Genomic DNA, 19,211 nt, shown 5'->3' with positions numbered 1-19,211 from the left:
GGGGGGGAGAGAGGTACAGGGATAGGAGGGTGTGGTAGATTGTTTGGTCTTCTGGGTGTTGGGGTTGAGGGGGGGTGCTTGAGGGGGTGGAGGGGGTGGTGGTGGCGGCGGTGAGGTAGGTTGTGTTGCAGTATCTGGGAGGGAGTGTTAGTTGGTGGATGGAGTGAGGGGGGAAAGGGGGAAGACGTTACTCTTCGGCTTTGTCGTAGTCTTTCAGTTGGAAGACGTAGATTTCTAGTGCTTGCTTGTGCTGGCCGAGTTTGCTTAGAACGACGGCTCGGGGCTCGTAGTAGTCGGGATCTATAGATCGTATCAGTATCATTCCCTCAATATAAATTGTAGTTGTAGGAAGTAGACTTACCATTATTAGGCAGCTCTCTGAAAACACGCATCTTGTTATACGACTGGCTGGTCTTCAAGAACGTCTGGAACCTATCTCTCCAACTCGCTCGCTCCTCATCGCTATCAAACTGGTCGTGTCCACCCTTGAGCCGCTGCAGGAACAGATCAACAAGCGTCTGGTGGAAGTCCGGCGTCGTATCGTTCAGCTCCTCGATGATGTGCTCCAGGAACTTGACCGCGAGCTTGAGATCGATTTTCCGGAGGAAGTCGAGGACTTTGTGCCGCGGGAGAGACTCTGCGTTCTCCGAGTCGGCAAGGAACACTTCCATACCTAGCTCGGGGTCCACGTGCAATGGCCATTCGGCGAATTCGAGGATCAGGTCAATCATCTCGGGCGGGAGTTGCTGAAGGTATCCAACTGTGCGTTGAGGTCCTTGGAGAGCGGGCGTGACCTCTTCGTCGGCTTCATTCTTCCCAAACTTCTCCAGGAGTTCTAGAGCCTGGCGATGTAGTTTCTTGCCGTGTAGGAAGTCGATCAAGTCGGCGTAACGGCCTGTCTCGTACAGTTTCTCATTGACGACATCCGGCTCGCAGAAGTTGGGCAGTCGGAATAGTGGGCCAGCAAGACTGGGGCTCGCGAGCATATAGGCACGGAAGAGCGTCGTATCAACCAGCTGAGCAACTTCTAGCAGTCGCGCTGCCCAGTCGATCTGTCCGGGAGGCGATGTTTGATGAATGAAATAGTGGAAGGGTGGCAGGTAATCCTCCTGCTGGCTCTCGCTTGTCGCTGGCAATGGTTCGATAAGGTTGCCGTCAATGTCGATAAAACGCTTGATCTGTACTCGACACTGCGCGAGGAAGGACTGTAACGAGTGAACGGCGATCTTGAGATCCTTACCCTCAAGCTTCTCGGGTTGAGTGGAGGCTTCTGAAGCCTTCCCCCTGATCGATGCACTATCTGTAGCATCGTCCTTGGTTGAAGACCTAATCGAAGCCGTATCGGTGTCGGCCTTTTTGCTGCCTCCAACCCATCTCCCCATCATTGATCGACCTATGGTGGATGCTGGTGTAGACGGCGCCGCCTGGCTCTCGTCCGGCTTCTTCTCTGCCTCCTTTTCTCCATTCGACTCTTCTGGATCGGCCTCACTCTCAGGCGCCTTCACGCTCTCTTCCACCGAAAGCTTCCCTGCGATAGACCGCGGATACAAAGCAATGACCCGTTCAGGAGGTGCCTTTGCCTCGGTGAAAAGATCCATAGCCTCGCGATACTTCCTAGCATCGAAAAGCGTCTGTGCTTTAAGCATCATGATCTCCCTCACCCTCCCCTCCTTATCCTTTAGCAACGTATCCTCAAGCATGTTCAGCAAACTCAACGCCTCGTCGTGTCGCCCATTAACAACTAATTCATCAATCTGCGTTTCGTAGCTCTGCGCCCCCATCCGCCATATGCACCTATCGCTCGCGACCAAGAATCCTTTTCCTGCATGCGCAAGACTGATGTTCGGCTGCGGAACATGCACGAATCCCGCATTCGGCAGCGCGATCGTCTGCAGCAGGTTCAATGTGTCTGGATTTCTGACCTCGAGCCCTCCCTTCGCCGGTGCTTGCAAAGCGAGCATATAAGGGTACGAATACGCGATCGCTTCCGGTGCCGAGGGCCATGGCACCTGTCTCTTCTCCTTCGCATTGCCGTCGACGTCGATGAAAAGACTGTTCACGTCTTTCGCCAGCAGCAGCTCTCCCTCTCCTAGCGGAGTAGCGAGAGGTTTTGGCACCCAGCTTCCCATGCCCATGTACCCCATTCCACTAGACGACACGGCGCCGAATCGCGTCCCGCCTTGTCCACCAGCACCATCGCCCAATGCGCCAGGTTTGACTATGTCGGCCACCTCCTGCGACTCGACGTCCACCATCACGAAACCGGGGTCCATGCCGACGACGATGTTCTTCCCGGTAGCCCACGTCAGACTCTTGACCGTAGCGACGAGTGTGATCTCCGCCGCCTCTCCGCTCAGCTCCATGTCCTGCCATGTCCAGAGAATGATCTTGCGCTTCACAGCGACAGCCAGACGACTCACGATGGAGGGAATGCCCGTGCTGGAATCCTTCACAATGTTACTTGTGACCGCAAATGCTGTGGCTCCCTTCGTCTTCTCGAGTCGTTCTTGCAGCGCATAGGTCTGGAGGTCGTGGATGGAGACATGGTTATCCGATAGCGAGACGAGGATGTTGGCTTCTTTGATGATAGCGAGCTGGGTCACCGGGCGTCGCGAGAACTTCTCTTCCTCGCGGAGGAGGTCCGCAAGTCGGACTGCTGGGGTCGGAGAGGGTGTCGTGGAGGCAGTGTCTTGTGCGGGCGGGCTGTCTCGACTTGTTGCGGCGTCGTCTTGGGGGTTGGGGACGTCGTCTTCTTCGACGGTCTCGTTGACTCGGTATATTCTCAATGCGCCGGTGCTTAGACCGACTATTACTCTGTCTCCATATGCGAGGATGGATTCGATCTTGGATTTGTCGCGTTGTTTTAGTTCGACGATTGGGCGGGCTGTGAATGCCGAGAGCATTGTTTCAAGGTCGAGGGATGAGATGGTATATGCGGAATTAAGATGTGTCCGATGACGAGGAATGTAGGTGGAGGTCGGCGAGATATCACGCTGCAATTATTAGGGTATCACTGCAGTCGTGCGAAGCTTCATCGTCCGATCCTGGAGGTAGTAGACATTGGAGGTTAGGAAGGGAGCCTTGAGCTTTGAGGTCGGAAGCTCTCCAGCGTCATCGCCGCGGTTGGAGCTTTGGTGGTCTGTGCCACCTTGGAGCTGCACGTGGACCATGCATTCACAGAAATCAGTATGTCTATAAAATAGCATTTAGATGAAGATAGACTTCAAGCATAAATTGCAGGCCAATGTATGTTGTGTAGAGGGAGAAGTTTTTTGTCAATTTAGTGTATCTGCGGCAACCCAGTTCTATATAAACATTCTGGTCGGTTGAAACCGCAAACCTTCTCCCTCTCCTCTCCCACCATTTCGATATTTTCTGTTATATACTGCCAAAGGAGTGTGTTCCTTCGCAAATATTACCACCAGATGAAACAGGCCAGGAGACTCACACTCAAATAGAGAAAGGTTCTTTCAAGGGGTCAATTTCATCCACGCATCCACCACCATCCTACACGATTCCATGGAAACTGTCCCGGCAAAGCCAGGGATCGACAGTATCGCGAAGATTCGCGACAGGAACTCAACCCACGATCCCAAGGAAAGGGAATGTTCTTCGAGTCCGCGTGTTTTCACACGCGATTACCGGCCAACGCAGCGACAATCTCTTTCTAAAACTCCAGCTCTTAAACAATGAAGACAATACTCCTCCTCTATCTTTGCGGTCCAACGAAAAACAAAGAAAACAAAGGAGGAAGGTAATGGAGGGAGTGCTAGAACACTTGTTATCGATCAAAGCAAACTCTTTGTCCTCGATACAACGACCAACACACTGATCTCTATTTCTCCTAAGATGATAGGGATGGGTCGGTCGGATCGGCTCCTTCCTCCCAGCTCGACAGCCGACTAATCGGGTCCGAAGATGCATCCATGATAGGGCTGGAGGGGTTGACCTACAAAGTGTATGTAGGCGGAAGGGAGGACGACAGAGGCGAATGAGCGATCATACACAATATGCCCGGCTCGTGCACAGGGACGAAACAACCAAGCTGACATTGCAGCCTTGACTACAACGCGAGAGAGTGGAACGAGGGACTGCGGAATGCGTAAACTTCGCGGCCAAGCGGGCAAGCCAACGACGAGGCGGGGAAGAATACGACAGACGGGAGTCGATCAAATCCCACTTCTGCGGAGAAGGGAAATGTAGCGAAGGAAGGTCCCTGGAGAGGAGCGGGGTTGAAAGTGCCTTAAGGAACAGACATACCAAGGAAGACATACAAGCGCCTCAGTATTGGAGATGACATAGGAGAAGAAGAGAGAACAGACTCTTAGTATGACGAAAAAATATACTTGACTTGAAAAACAATGAAAAGAGGTATCCTAAAAACTTCGAAATATGCCAATTACTGAGGGGATATCTTCCAACGCCGCCTGACAATGTGCAGAGCACAACACATAACAAATAAACCGAAAATACATTATGCCCGCTTGGTCGAGCGAGAAGGCATCAGACCGAAGCTGGGGCAATTAAATTGAAAAGAATGTAGATATGAAATACCAGTTTCATCCCAGAGAGAAGCGTTAGCTCCTGCAATCTGGGGTTACTAAATCAGAGAGCAAAGCATCACCTGATAAAGAGAGACCTTAGGGACCAAGGTACGTAACCCGAGCAATTACGTCTACATCACAGATCGATGTAGCTAGCACATCCCAGCCTCGGGAGACTCAGAACGCGAACGAAAAGGTCATGTGAGGATGGGGGTGCTAATCGATGAATACGGATCTAGTGGAAGGGGTTTCGCTTCTGCTCGGTAGGTGAGGCGAAAGGATTGGACTTCTCGTCGAGGGGTGAGGGGTCTGCAAAATGACCATGACTGCTGCTTCGTGCATGCCCTGGGTGGGCAGATTCGATGACCGAGTGTTGGGCCGCGACTTGGCCGACCGTTTCCGTGTTGTTCTCGGTTGTGCGGAATGGTCGAGGTGTGATTGTGTACGACGGCTTCGTAGTGTGATACTCGTATGGCGGAGCAGCAGTCTCGGGATAGTCACGTGCATTTGGCCCAGATTTTGGTGCATTCTCGTCCGCAAGGACCGGGTTGATGATGTACGGGTCTGCAGGAACAGACCGATTGCGGCGCGGGAAGAGAGTGCAGGCGTAGATCACGCCACCAAGAGCGATTAACAAGTAGATACAGATGAGAGCTGTGGAGATGAGCGCTTCGGTGATGATGCCAGAGATGATCTTGCCGACAACGTAGTCGACAGCTTCGGTAATTTCGTCTCTGGCCTTGCCGTTGGGATCAGCGAGTAGTTCGGCAGCTGAGGAAGAGTCACCGTTGTTGGCCAGGGCGCTTATGGAGAGGCTGTCGTTGCGCACACCTGGGAAACCAACGTGGGCGTGGTCACGAACCCAGGTAAGTCCTTTCTGGAAAGATGCAATCTTCAGACCGATTAGGCAGTTGAGGACGTCACCAATGGGGTCGCGCAGGATCGTGTCGCCGAACGCCGTATCTAGGGTCTTGCTCATTTCCTCTACGAATGTGTTGAGGGTGCCGTTGACTGCTTCGGTGGTTGTATTGACCCAGCCAAAGATGTCTTCGTTGATTTCGCTATCAAGCTTGTCGATCACCCCGTTGACACCATTCGACCATGACATGGACGAAGCGTCAAGAGACGTGATGACCTTTTCCGCGAAATCAGCAACCTGGCCGGTGAGCTCTGGAACCTTCTTCTGTATGGCCCTCACGAGGAGGTATTGGCAGAGACAGGAGAAGAGTCCAGCGATACCGAGAGCGAGCAAGAGGAGCATGGGGACGGAAGTTGCGTATGCCCATGCCCAGCGTACGATTGTCTGGCGGCGTTCAGAGCCAAAACGTTGGCCGAGCCACAAGCCCCAGCTTGCGGAGTGGGGGCGAGAGGCAAAATAGACGACGTCCATCCCATCGTGGCCTTTCTGGAAGAGTTCCGCGTGTTCTTTCATTTGGCGGTAGCGACGGATCTCAATCCAGGCCATGGGAACGCAGACGAGAATGGCGGCGACGATCAAGACGGCAAGAGCGATTCTGCGGCCGGTAATTCCAAGTTCGATAAGTTCGTCGAAGAAGCTGTTGATAGAATTACCCTCCGAACAGAACGTAAGCCGTTCTTTCTGAGGCACGGGAAGCAAAGTGCGGTTGAACTCGTATTTATCCAATCCTCTGATGAGTTTCTTGACTTCCTCGAAAGGAAAGCGGAGGACAGTGTCGGTGAAGTTCTGCACTTGATCGAAGGTGGGAATAGAACCGTTGAGCTTGTTGATTCCCTCCTGAATTTCTGGGGGTGCTTCGAGCGCCTTGAGCTTCGTGATTTCATTGCTGAGGTCGATTGTAGGTGGCTTGAAGTCATCGGTGAAGGGCAGGCTTTGAATTTTGTCGAGAATTGAGTTGATGCCGTCGGTGACAGTCTTGGTGGCATCACCCATGCTGTCGGTCACCTCGTCGATGGTCTTGTTCAAGCCCTCGGAGATCTTTTCGCCAATCTCTACGGCTGCCTTCATGCTGCCGCGAACGGCGAGGGTGATGAGGCAGAGGTAGGTGCTAGTCATCATGTGAATGACGAAGATGATGATCTCCTCGACGGCGGTGACACTGAGCTCGAGCATCTGCATGAGGCCACTGATGGCCTTTTCGACACTGGTGGCGGTCATTTCGTTCATGCCCTGGGCCATGTAGTGGGGCATGGAAGCCATGGAGCTTCCGATGTTCTCGACTTGGGTGCATGCGCTGAGAGCCTCTCGGCGAGCAGAGGAAAGGCTCGAGTTGGTGCCCGCAATGGCGAAGAGAAGTCGGACGAGTACGAGCAGGAGAAGGATAGTCCAACGGTTGATCCATATCTGTGAGAGTCTAGCTCGAAGGCCGAGGTATGGTGTAAGGTATGGTGTCCGGTTTATGGTAGGTCGTGGTGCATCATGTGGGGCGTAGTAGTCTCGCATCTCATGATCGCCAGCGGAAAGAGATGGAGGTACGGCCGGGAAGGGTTGCTGTTGGTTCACTGTGGAAGCCATGTTGGAAGATGATGGCTGTGAGCGCGAGGTCTGGGCCTTGTATTAGAGTCGGTAGTGACGATGTTGCAAGCAAGGCGACAAGGGAAGAAGAAAAGAGATCTATGCAATAGCAATATGCAAGCTGTTTGGGAGGACGAGGATACTATCTGCCAGAGATATTGCGCGCGGCGCAAGAATAGTACAGAATAGAAAAGAGGTATTACTCTAAGTAGGAACAATAGAGAGGATGCAAGACAATAGAACAATAAGAGAAAGGAAGTGAAAATGGAAATCAACACCACACAATGCAAAAAGGTGAAGAGAGAAGGAAAACTGTGAAGGACAAGGTGATGGAGAGAGGTGACAGCAAACAAAGTGGGTGAAGGGGTATATTTTTGTAAAGCGAGTTGCTATACACCGTCCCCAATGAATCACCGTTGCACAATGACATTAAGAAAACAGGTGAGGATGTATTGGCAAGCGCCGGGGTACGTACCGCGAGAGAGCGAGGACCTATTTGCAGACCAGCTGCGGAGGAACCAATAGGAACCTCAAACAGGAGGTCTGCACGACCAGGGCGTTTCAACAGCGCATATATTTTCCGATGAGGCTCTGTCCAGGAACGGAGGGATATGGTGGAATGGGTGGAATGGAGACTTTTATTAACTTAGGCGCCCTTGTGGGGAGGGAGTCGGTTCAAATCCTGAGGGCCAGTCGATTGGTTGTCAGGTGGTCAGGCTGGGACGTTGGAAAAAGGTAGGCCAGGCTAAAAGAAACGACACGCTACAATCAATGAGCGTTGTGCAAATCGATCTGTAGCAAATTGTTCCAAGAGTTTTATTTTAGACTTCTGGTTTGTTTCGTCGTCTGAGATGAATGGATGGTTCTGAGGTTGATGCGCACGCTATCGAGTCACGCAGGCGATCAGTCAAACAAAACAGATGGAGAGACAGAGGCGAAGTCTTGGTTGTCAAGGCGGGAGAGTCCCATATGGAGGTTCCACGGCTTGCGATCTCTACTGGCTGAACGTCGCCCAGGCGCGTCAGTCGTACGTGACTGGGACCTGTCTATGACGATATTCAGGCTTCTCCGCAAAATGAAGAAGATTGTCGGTAGAGCGAGTGCAAGGGAACACGACCTCTTCGTTGATTCTTGTCTGTCGTGTTGGTCGAAAGAGGAGGTGCTCAAAGAGTCGGAAAACCACTGGGGGAGGGGGCAGTTTTGTATGGCCGGGTCGGTCTGGGCCGCAACTTCCTTGTTTGCTCCCATCAACGTCATCTCATCTCCTCCACATCCTCCTACTAACAACTACCACCATCAACAATTAAATGTTCCCCCTTCTAGTTTTGAGGAATACAGTCTACATTCACGCGATAGATAATTTCCTGGTGTTGAGTATGTGTCGCATCACTTTCCTAATGATTACAGGCTATTCACAAATAGCAACAAACAATAGCATACAATAGCGATGGCTTTCTTCATGACGCGCCCAGGCTACTTCGCAACAAGAAAAGTATGGGCGCACAGGCGGCCTCATAAATGGGGAAGTCACAGACTGCTCAATGATTGGCCTAGCTTGTTTCGCCTATAGAGACGCTCCTGTCCAATCATTGCCATGGCGGCTACCGTACTTGGTACCGCCAAGAAGCATTGGTCTCCACTACCTACCGCTAGAGCATCTGAACATCAACCTCATCTCAACTCAGATCCCAATCCATCATCCATCTCCATCTTCATTTTCATCTTCCATTTCATCTTCGTTTCCATGTCCTTTATAATATCCCATCTACTGTACCTTTTCTTTTATCCGTAATGCATACTCCACTGCTGTTACGGATCGTCTCACAGGATGTGCCAGTACCGCTACTTACTACGGAGTGTAAACAATCAATTATCCAGCATCCGAACTCCCACCAATGCATTTCTGCTCAGGTCATCGTATCACATATTTTATCATCCATTAATCAGATCATACGGATCTTATAATGCGAGCAAGAATGAGTAGTTCAAAAATCTCCCTCTATCTGAACTTGTGATTTACTGAATGTTATCGTTGGAAGGCATTGGCTCCGAAATCCACGTTCAACTATCCGCAAACTCACAATTACATTACAACAATTGCGAGAACATCATACATGCACATCGCGTCATTCCTTCTCACCGATCAAGTTCCATAGCTCTGGCTCACGAAAGGGCACAGATGCTCATTCTCGTGGGGCCGCCGTAACAACGTTGCATCTTCTCTTGACCTCCAAATTTGCAATGACCTAGAGACGGACTGAACGCACGCATCTTATGACACAACTTCCCCTCTTTCTTTCTTTCTATCTTCCTCTTGTTCTTCCTGTCTAAACGTGTCCAAACACAATGATGCTCTGCTTCAATTAGACACAATAACAGCACCTGAATACGTCGCAATCTGGTTTCATTCTGCCATCCCCCCTCCGAAGTACTCTGTTTCGACGAGAAACCATACCTACGTCATACCCGGCTGCCATTGTGAATTGCGTTGTTGAGAATCACAGTCATTTATTTAGCTTTGGTTGTGGGGAAACTTGGTTTGCCTACAACCGTTGCCTTTGAGTTATAACAACACCACAGAGCAGCACGAATTTGGAGTTTTTTGGCCTTCTCATTGGTTCGTTCTCTATTACAGGTAAATCCAGCCTGCAATCACTTTCACAATAGAGGTCAAACTTCGTTCGTATTGTCATAGAATGGGAATCATTAGCGTATCCTAAGCTTCATATCTGTCGCCTCGGGCAACACACTGCACAACTTCCCTCATACTTAAACACCTCATTTCGACTTCCAATTCATACAACCATCAGCTACAAATCGCAAGACTGTCAGCTGCTTTCGAGGCTCCTAAGAAAAAACGTTGACTTCAACGGTATGTATGTATTTCACTTCCTTTGTCACTGCCAATCCCCTCCCCCACATTTCCTAAGCTCCGGCTATTTTTGTTTCTTGCATACAAGAAGCTCCGGTCGCCTATGGAGATGTCCGGACTAAACTTCAAAAGACCTCCGAAATCACTTCTACCTGGATTGCGGAACAACCCGACTCCGGGAAGTGAAAACGGTTCTAGCAAGGTAAGTAAAAACCCACACTGCTCAATGGGGGTCCATGTTTTGGCCAAAAAACGAACCCCCATGGGTGAGCCCTACAGTGCCCAGACTCGCAAGCTCAATGGGGGTCCGTAGGATAGCTTTTTTTATTTTTGCTACGGAACGAACCCCCCTTGGCCTTTCGCAGAGAGCGGTGAAGTGATAACCCTATCACTGCCTACTCCATCACCGCTTCGCATCACCGCCTACTGTGCCTATATCCTCCCGTGCCGAATATTTCCCTTTTCTTTCCTGTCACTTCTCTGCATTGCCATTTCGCAACTATTCAGTTTGGAACAAGTGCTAACGAAAATCGATCAGAATAGTTGAACCCACATAGTTCTACAATCTAACCACAGCTCTCGTGCATTGCACCCCAACTCGTACCAAGCGCCTTCGCCCTAGGGCAGTTCCATCGGTAGACAAGTAATTCCGTGCCAATCAATCGTAACCACCGGGTGTTGACCTTTAGGGTTTGAAGTCTGTCAACCCACGTCCTACTCCCAGATAAACTTGTCGATCTCCCGCGACCACCTCATGGCTTGGCGAAACGGCAAATGGACCACGAGTGGCCCCGGCTATGGGACGCGTCTCCCCGAGCATGACCATGAAAATTCCGACAACCCTCGCATCGGAGATCTTGCGAACGATTTGGACGGGCTTGGTATCAATAACAGTTCGCGTACCGGAAGCACTCCGGTTGACACCAGTCTCACATCGGCCCCACCTCGATCAGCTCGTTCCCGTTTCTTTGGATCGAACAATATATATGGGAGTCTGGCGGACAATGACAACGATGATGACTCCCAAGAAGATCTGAGCCCGGGGATCGATGCTAAAGGCTTGGATTTCAGTGTCAAGGCGCATGGCGATGGCCAATCTGGTACTAATGCTCCTGAGAGCCGTGACGACGCGAACCAAGAGCGCTCTCCCGAGTTTGGGGACTCTGGCAGCTATTCCTTGAACCTGGCACGGCAACTCAACCAGGTCGTCAATAACAAGAACGCACGCCCCAACACAAACTCGCCAAACAAGGGCCGCGACAGTTCCTCCCCTCGCCAGGCCATCGTACCTTATGGAATGATAGATCAGAGGGTGAATACCCGCCACGGCTCAAATGTCGACCCTTCCAAAAAGCCATCATCGGGCCATAGCCGCCATCCCGGTCGCCGAGGATACACCGCACAGAATCCAACCTCCAATACCTGGCATTCGCAAGACGCTATGCTCATGCAGGAATTCATCGTCCTCCGCAACTCAATGCGCCGTCTATTCAAGCACAGCGATGTGGCCAAGTGGAAACACGGCGATTACCTCGCACACAAACAGGCACAGGCTCAGGCAGAGATGGAACGGCGTGCAGAAAAGACTGAAAATGGAAAGATCCTCCGTGCCTCTCCGACCCTTCAGCAGAATCCTCTGGATCAGGTCACGCACGACCTATGTAGCCAACTCCTGGCTGGGCTACATTTCCAAGGTAACATCTCTTTAGTCCTTGGGCTTCCCACAATCTGGTGCGAGAACTGGACCGACGGTAAGGAAGAAATTGCTCCGTGGCCATCTATTGCAGAACTCAAATGGGAGGGTGACGACCGGGCCAAAACTAATGTCGGTCGCTATCCCCCTATTCCTCGCGAGATGGGTGCTCCAGGCATTGTCTGGAGCCAGCTCCAAATGGTAGAGCAGTATCCTCTGGACCAAGTCAGCCTCATTCCAACCATGGAGGATATCTATGCGCCTATCGAGGAGATTGAGGATGAGGTCAAGTATGACCTGATTCCGCGAAGCCTAGAAATCGCCATTGAGAAGTACCTAGAGTCCTAGGTCTATCAATGTCCAGCACACTTACATTGGTAATCATTACGAGCAACCTCACTGTTACCCGTATTGGTCTTGTTTCTTTCTGCACTGCCTTTCGAAGAATCCCCAGTTTTCGTGCCTTCAATGATACCCTATGATACCCTGCACATTTACAACCGAGCATTTTGGATCAACGCAACAATCGATTTCCGCAAACAAACACGACACGCAAAGAATATGAGCATTCGTTCGCCAAGTGCAGGCCCTGGAACAGCAAAACGACCACCCTGTCCACTTAATGATAGTCAGCCCAACACAACAGCTATTGCCGTCAACCCCAGCTTGGCGTCCAATGTCCTCGATTTCTTTCAGTCCTACTTGTTTGGAATATCGATTGAGCTACTCTGATTCAATACCGGTTCTTCTTTGTGTATGGCGTTCATTCATGTGGTCACGGTTTTTCTTTTCCTTTTGGGTCTTTTCATTATCTTCTCAGGCAGCATTATCAACTTCCTGCTCTCTCTACAAACTTGCAATCCGGATCGACACAGCATGGTATGGAGTTCTCGGATACACAAAATGCTTTCAACCCCAACATGGCATGACCCTTCCGATGTAACCGACTTGATATCATTGGTCCCCAGTCATAACTATCTCCCGATTTCATACCGGACCAACTTCCCTACCCTTCGGACCGATCCCGTCTTCTCCGGAGTCGCAGCCTTACATGCTACATGAGATACTCTTCCCATGCAGTCTTCCCTTTCTTTCTCCCAGTCATCCATGTCTCTCTCAATCCGATCCTGCTGGCATGCTAGAAAGATCCGTGGTTCCTCACTTTCCTCGGACCACATTCTCCCCTACCACCCGGTAGGCTTTTCCTATCCACCACCAACCTTCTGCAGGACCTACATCCCCCAAGGATCCAAGCCAATTCCAATCCCCGCAGATAAGATACACACTCCCCATGTACATCACCACCCCCAATTCCCCATTCCCACAGCACGACGGATATCATAATCAGCATCAGGCGACATACCCATTGGTGTACAACAGCAGGCAAACTAGACCAGGGCGAAGAGACTTTGGTTAGGTTTTTCTAGGCAGTCAATCAATCATGCATTCATCCCCCCACGACCTTTGCCCGCGATGAAACCTTCAGCAGCACCCCCTACGGCCCCTCTTTTTTTAGAAGGGGGGGTCTAGGGGGGTTGTGTGATTCCTTGGTACTTGGTGATTGCAGCTTTGTTTTTATGTTGTCATAGTGATGTGATGATATGTGTAGACCTACCCATAGCATGCGTGTCCACCACCCTCGCTCCTCTTCTCCCTATGAACAGTATACATCCACCCCACTACTCCACCGCCTCCCCCCAAAACATCCCCGTCATTCAACAGGGAAGTCGAAGACAGGCGGGTCCTACGCCAATTGCAGCTTCCCCACACCACGTACCCGATCCCAAACACCCACCCAAGTAACTAACGAAGTAAATACGCCTACGCACATCATTTCTCCGCACCCCTCAAAAATTTCCCCACACTAACAGCGAAAGTCGAGGGGAGGAGGGGCTTTGGGCAATTGTAGATTTCGGAGTTCCGAGAAACTACAATTGATAAAACCCCCCTCCTGACGGGTCTGCCCTAGGTTCTACGTGATGGATGGTAGAGCGGTTGGGGGGGAGTGAATTCGTTCTGGCTCCTTGGAGTTTTAGTAGAGGGAGAGGAAAAGGTGCTGGGGGGGTTGATCATGGGGAAGGTGGACACTCTTAAGCTTCTTCCAATGCTGAACTTATAGAAAGGCTATGGGGAATAGGGGAGAGCACTACTGGGGGGGGGGGTTTCCAAAAGGTGCAACGTTTTCGACCTTTTGGAAACCCCCCTATCCCCTCGATATATCTCCTTAACTTCCACTGGAGGTGAGAGCGGGAGAGGAGGGGGGGTTTCGAAAAGGTGCGACCATTTTCGAGCGAACAGCTTTAGGTAGGTGGAAGTCGGACAGGAGGGCTTATTTGCTTGAAATGCTCTGCTAGACCGTATTTTCAGCGACGAGGCTCTGCCAGAGAGAAGGATTTTCCGAAAAGTCGAACATCCTTTCACCTGATTGCTTAGACTGTAGAGGGTCATTGTGCATTGGCCGGCATGCAAGGTACAGACAGGGATTTTCCGAAAATGGAGGATGAAATTATTTTTTAGTGGAAGGGTAATATCTCGTTAGTTATTTTCCTTGTTGTTTGAGGAAGAAATACGGCGATGGTGGTGGTTGAGGGTTATTGTCATCTCTTTTGTTGAAATTCTTTGTTTGGTTGAAGTGAGAGCTTGAAGTTGGTTTTAAACGACGATGTAACGACTGTACAGAACAACCAACACCTCCTGAAAGGGAACTTACATTTTGAAATTTCTACTTCCTAGGGTTCGTCTAGGATGTAGTCTTCTCGAAAATAGGAAGTTTGTCTGATATAGTGTCAGATCTTCGGTGCATAACTTGGAGCATTTGGGCGCTCTGAAATCGATGTCACCTGCAATTTTGCTCGAACACAACTCGATAATTGCAGTTCGCTTGAGTTGAGTGTACATTTGTAGTCGACTTCTACCTAATAAAATTGAATAAAAAACCAGGACAATGTATGTTACCATAAGAATAGCTTTACAGTATGCAGAGCACGTGGTGTGTACCAGCATATCCGGCCCGGTTCAAGACTCCCCGCATTCTACAAGTCTACCCGTAGAACAACGTGGTACGCCATCAATGACCATCTCTCTTATACCTTTATGTGACTCTCTGGTTATGTACACCAAATGTCCCTACATAGGTAGTCCATCGATGACAGTATTGTCCGGATTGATTAGTCGCTGCTTGAATCGAATGATCGGAGAAGCGATCCATGGAGACAGCCTTACTCCATACTAGATGTATTTGCATCTATTTCATACTTTCATCTCCAAGCCACAGCTGACAGAAACGGAACGTTGTAGATATCTCGTATCCAGCCATGAATGACGCCAATCCCATCGATCCCGCAAATGGCAAGTTCAGGCGTCCCGGGCTCTCGCTCTCTTAGCCACATTCAGCTCAGCTGCGCGGCGGACGGCTCCGTTCGCTAATCGGATGGTACGCAATATGAAACGGTTTCTTTTTCTGTCGCTATCAACGACGAAACTACGCCAAAGGCACTTAAAGCCGCATTCTGATTCGTGGGCTCGTTTAGAGTCACGTTTTCTTCGTTCATTTTAGCCATACAAAGTACGGGGCTGTCATCGAGCCTACGAGTAGTGTCAAGTGCACGCGGCCTCCATGTTGGCGCAAGGGACAAATCTGTCTGCCTGATCAACGTACAGTATTGCGATTTTTTTATTTAAAACGCCTTGCATTGCGCTTCGTGTGATGCCAATTGGCACCTCTCCATCACACTCGTAATCATGGCTATCTTCACTATTCCCAAGGTTGCCATCACCCTGATCGCGCTATACATCGCCCGCCGTGTGTACTGGGAGGCCACAACTGGAGCTCGCCGCCGTTCGATAGCAAAGCAAAATGGATGTCTTCCACCCAGGAAAGTCCCTCTCAGGGACCCGATATTTGGCCTGGATCTTCTCTACAGCAACATCAAAGCCCACAGTGACAATCGATTACTCGAAGCGTGGAGTGATCGGCTGAAATCGCAGGAGAGACACACCGTTGTCATGCCCATCCTGGGCAATAACATCTACCTCACCGACGACCCGGAGAATATCAAATCGATGCTGGCGACGAATTTCAACTCCTGGAGTCTCGGAAGAGAACGCATCAAGATGATGGCTTCGTTCCTCGGGTACGGCATCTTCTGCACAGAGGGAGCGGCATGGAAGCATTCAAGAGATATGTTGAGACCGTGTTTCGAGCGCTCGCAGGTTGCAGATGTAGACATGATGGAGAAACATGTCAAGTGCCTGATCGATCAAATCCCCGACGACGGCAAGACAATCGATCTGCAACCGCTCTTCCACCACCTCAGCATGGACATCGCGACGGAATTCCTCTTCGGCCGGAGCACCAACGCGCAGGACCCAAACCTGAGAGACGAAGACGTCGAACACTTCGTCGAAGCGATAGAATACTGCTCCGACCCCTTCTCCAACGACAACATCAAGCGATGGGGCTTCATCGGCGCCTTCCTCCCAGACCCCAAGCACGCAAAATGCGCAAAAGTGCTCCGCGACTTCGCCGACAAATACCTCGACGCCGAAATCGCCTCGCGCTCCACCTCCACCACCACCACTCCCCCAAAAGACCGCTACTCATTCCTCGACACCCTCCTCTCCGCAACCCAAGACCGCACGACCATCCGCTCCGAGCTCCTCAACATTCTCCTCGCCGGACGCGACACGACCGCCTCCCTCCTCTCAAATCTCTTCTTCGAACTCACGCGGCACCCCTCCAAACTCGCCCGCCTCCGCCACGAAATCTCCACCCACATCGGGTCCTCCCAACCAACCTACGACACCCTCAAACAACTCAAATACCTCCGTGCCATCATCAACGAAACCCAACGCCTGTACCCCGTCGTCCCCTCCAACTCGCGCGAAACCCTCATCGACACCGTCCTCCCCCGTGGCGGCGGGCCTACGGGCGCTTCCCCCATCCTCATCCCCAAAGGCTCGTTCGTGGCATACCATTCCTACTCCCTGCAACGCCGCAAGGACATCTACGGCGAGGATGCGGAGGAGTTCGTGCCGGAGAGGTGGATGCCGGATGAGCATTCCTCGGCGCCGTTGAGGCCGGGTTGGGCGTATTTGGCGTTTAGTGGCGGGCCGAGGGTGTGTATTGGACAGAACTTTGCGATTACGGAGGCGGGGTATGTGGTGGTGAGGTTGTTGCAGACTTTTGGGGAGGTGGAGAGTAGGGATGAGGGGGTGTGGAGGGAGAAGTTGACGATTACGTGTATCGGGGCGGGTGGGTGTAAACTTGGGTTGAGGAGGGAGTTGGAGACGGAGGGAGAGGCGGTGGAGGAGAAGTCATAGGATTCAATAGGCGGTTAGTCTAGGTAGATTTGTTGTTAAAAGAAGGTTAGATATCAGATGTCACACAACGTCACGTAATACCCAACTCAATTACAAAATAATATTTATGATTTGATAAAGTTTGTATGTATCCAGGAATCCCATCATCTGAATACATAACTCTGTTTGTATCTCTAGCTTATCGAAAGGACTGAAAACCTCAAATCGGTCCCACTGCCTGTTTCGTTAAGCTTCGAAGAAAGACCGGCCAATTTCCAGTCAGTGTAAAATATTTGCTCCTTAGGTAGGTTGACCCGGAGTAATGATGATAATTCGCACTCAATGATACAGGAAAAGTAGGGGAGGGGAAGAAAATATGTGTGGGGTATAATGCATCCGGAATCGAAGAAAGGCACATTGCCGGTGCCGGAAAGTTTGCTCCGTAAGTATGTTTGCCCGGTGCCCATGGTGCTAATTCGCACCTTCATAATACAGAAAAAGGTAGAGGAGGGACGAAGAGGGAAGGAAGGGAATTCATCCAGCCAAACCTCCCTCATGAGAGCGGTTTGTCTGAATGAAACCCGACCGATTCCTCCAAGATTAGACTTGGGAATGAGAAAAACCATCTATAACTCTTGTGACTCTAGAGTTCGGAAAGATGGCGAGCCAGTGTAGGTAGGGAAGACGTCTAGTATAGATCGATGAGGACGCCGACGGCTCCGTAGTCGTGTTCTTCTTCCTCCTGCGTCTCGGGCATGTCTTGAATCTCGTCCTCAGGTGCGTTACCGAGAAGATTGCCCTCATCGAAGAGGTCCGTGGCTGAGAGGTCTATTGCCATTCTGGTGTTCTCTTTGTCTTCGATGTTGTCTTGGATTTTGTCTTGAAGCTTCTCCTGGGCCTTATCCAACTCGTCTTGAGCCTCTTCTTGAGCCTCTTCTTGAACTCCACGCTCCTCTTCCTCAATCTCCCGCTGAATCTCCCTCAAGACCCTCGTCTTCTCTTTCCTCCTCCCAATATCAATCTCCCGGTTCTCCTCTCGCACCTGAGCGTCAGTCATATGGTCCATATCCCTGTGCTCTCTGTCCCTTCCGTTGAAGTTGTTGGTCGACCAGTAGTGTGCCGCCGCATATGCGGTCATGGCCTCCTGTCGCGAGGAAGACGCATAGGGAAAATCATAATCATACGCAGGGTATTCCTTATTAGCCGAGGGAGCTTTAAACGGGGCATCCCTTTGCGTCTCTTCATTCCCGGTGCTACGTCCGTCATGTCCATTGCCGACACGAGAGTTGTTCCTGGCACCCGCTGCGTTGCTGTCCCAAGGCGCGGCCTGCGGTGCATTCCTAGCGAGGGGCCTCCTGGATTCAGGACTGCCGGCCTTCGCAACCATGGCTCCGAGATTGTCTTCGAAGGCGCGGATGACGGCCGCGTCCATTTCAGTGCGCTCGATCACGATGGCGCTCTCCGGCCAGTACACATACGCCGGCAGCGAATTCCGGGCGCCATTTGTGCCGCACAGCTTGCAGGCGAAGTCGTTCATTAGTAGAGTTTTCTGCGAAGCCGTCCCCTTTGGCGCTGTGGCGCGGAAGATTTTCAGGAGCGCATCGTTGGTCAGTGTCGTTGTGGATCCTGCAGCGCCAGCGGCATCGCCATCACCACCGCCATCACCAGCAACGCCAACAGTGGAAACAACACCACCCTTCCCCTTACCATCTCCCTTCAACCTGAACACGCCCGAGAAATTCTTGACTACCTCTTCAGACATCCTCCTCACCTCCTCCCACGTCTTCCTACGCCTACGCATCTGCTCCCTATCCTGCTGACTCAAGCCCTTTTGCGCCGCCATATGGCACCGATTCCTCTGCATGCGCTCATCCTCCGCGCGCTCGAGCGCCGCCGCCATTCCGAGGCAGTTCCCGCCGCAGGGCTCGGCCTGCGTGCCGCGGATCGCGACGACGTGGCCGCAGGTTAGCAGGTGGGTCCGCGAGTGCGAGGTCTGACACGGCCGGGACTCCATGCGCGGGTACCCGATGCAGGGGGTCCAGCGCGCGGCGGGTTGCTGGACCGTCGTGATGCGGAGGTACTTGCGGGACTCAAGGGAGTTCGCCGTGTGGAGTACGGCGTAATGGAACGGGACCGTGACGCCCTTTGGTAAGTGTCGAGCGTAGCGAGGGGGGGCTCTCGCTTGTGAGGCCATTGTTGGTGGTGGTTTGGGGTCACTGGGTTTTCTTTGTCAGTATGATGGACGGGATGTGAGGTTTAGACGTTGTGGGTTTGGTGTTTTGGGGTGAGGACGGAAGGTGGAAGGAG

At 51.5% G+C, this 19,211-nt stretch overlaps 7 protein-coding genes across 7 annotated transcripts; 3 read left to right on the top strand and 4 right to left on the bottom strand.

Moving 5' to 3' along the window:
- Positions 1-187: 187 nt before the first annotated feature.
- On the bottom strand, positions 188-2,903 carry BU24DRAFT_346017 (uncharacterized protein; the record flags this gene model as incomplete). The annotated part of the gene is made up of 2 exons (XM_033523469.1): positions 188-300; positions 362-2,903. 2 exons carry the CDS (start codon positions 2,901-2,903, stop codon positions 188-190), a joined length of 2,655 nt encoding a protein of 884 aa, XP_033385335.1.
- Positions 2,904-4,351: 1,448 nt separating this feature from the next.
- Positions 4,352-7,173, bottom strand: BU24DRAFT_141757 (uncharacterized protein). Its single transcript, XM_033521140.1, has one exon. It carries the CDS (start codon positions 7,036-7,038, stop codon positions 4,780-4,782), a length of 2,259 nt encoding a protein of 752 aa, XP_033385334.1. The 5' UTR covers positions 7,039-7,173; the 3' UTR covers positions 4,352-4,779.
- Positions 7,174-10,664: 3,491 nt separating this feature from the next.
- On the top strand, positions 10,665-11,951 carry BU24DRAFT_460094 (uncharacterized protein; the record flags this gene model as incomplete). The annotated part of the gene is made up of 1 exon (XM_033531789.1): positions 10,665-11,951. One exon carries the CDS (start codon positions 10,665-10,667, stop codon positions 11,949-11,951), a length of 1,287 nt encoding a protein of 428 aa, XP_033385333.1.
- A 137-nt stretch (positions 11,952-12,088) lies between these two features.
- On the top strand, positions 12,089-12,644 carry BU24DRAFT_141735 (uncharacterized protein). Its single transcript, XM_033521138.1, has one exon. The coding sequence runs from the start codon at positions 12,226-12,228 to the stop codon at positions 12,544-12,546; it is 321 nt and encodes a 106-aa protein (XP_033385332.1). The 5' UTR covers positions 12,089-12,225; the 3' UTR covers positions 12,547-12,644.
- Positions 12,645-13,048, bottom strand: BU24DRAFT_141736 (uncharacterized protein). The gene has a single exon (XM_033521139.1). It carries the CDS (start codon positions 12,952-12,954, stop codon positions 12,742-12,744), a length of 213 nt encoding a protein of 70 aa, XP_033385331.1. The 5' UTR covers positions 12,955-13,048; the 3' UTR covers positions 12,645-12,741.
- Positions 13,049-15,090: 2,042 nt separating this feature from the next.
- On the top strand, positions 15,091-17,020 carry BU24DRAFT_141725 (putative P450 monooxygenase). The gene has a single exon (XM_033521137.1). It carries the CDS (start codon positions 15,345-15,347, stop codon positions 16,923-16,925), a length of 1,581 nt encoding a protein of 526 aa, XP_033385330.1. The 5' UTR covers positions 15,091-15,344; the 3' UTR covers positions 16,926-17,020.
- A 572-nt stretch (positions 17,021-17,592) lies between these two features.
- On the bottom strand, positions 17,593-19,098 carry BU24DRAFT_478019 (uncharacterized protein; the record flags this gene model as incomplete). Its single annotated transcript, XM_033533018.1, has 1 exon — positions 17,593-19,098. The coding sequence occupies one exon, from the start codon at positions 19,096-19,098 to the stop codon at positions 17,593-17,595; it is 1,506 nt and encodes a 501-aa protein (XP_033385329.1).
- Positions 19,099-19,211: the final 113 nt, after the last annotated feature.

The sequence above is a fragment of the Aaosphaeria arxii genome (assembly GCF_010015735.1).
Source record: "Aaosphaeria arxii CBS 175.79 unplaced genomic scaffold BU24scaffold_3, whole genome shotgun sequence".
Lineage (NCBI taxonomy): Eukaryota > Fungi > Ascomycota > Dothideomycetes > Pleosporales > Aaosphaeria > Aaosphaeria arxii.
Note: the sequence above shows the minus strand (reverse complement) of the source record. Positions and strands in the feature narration are given on the sequence as shown.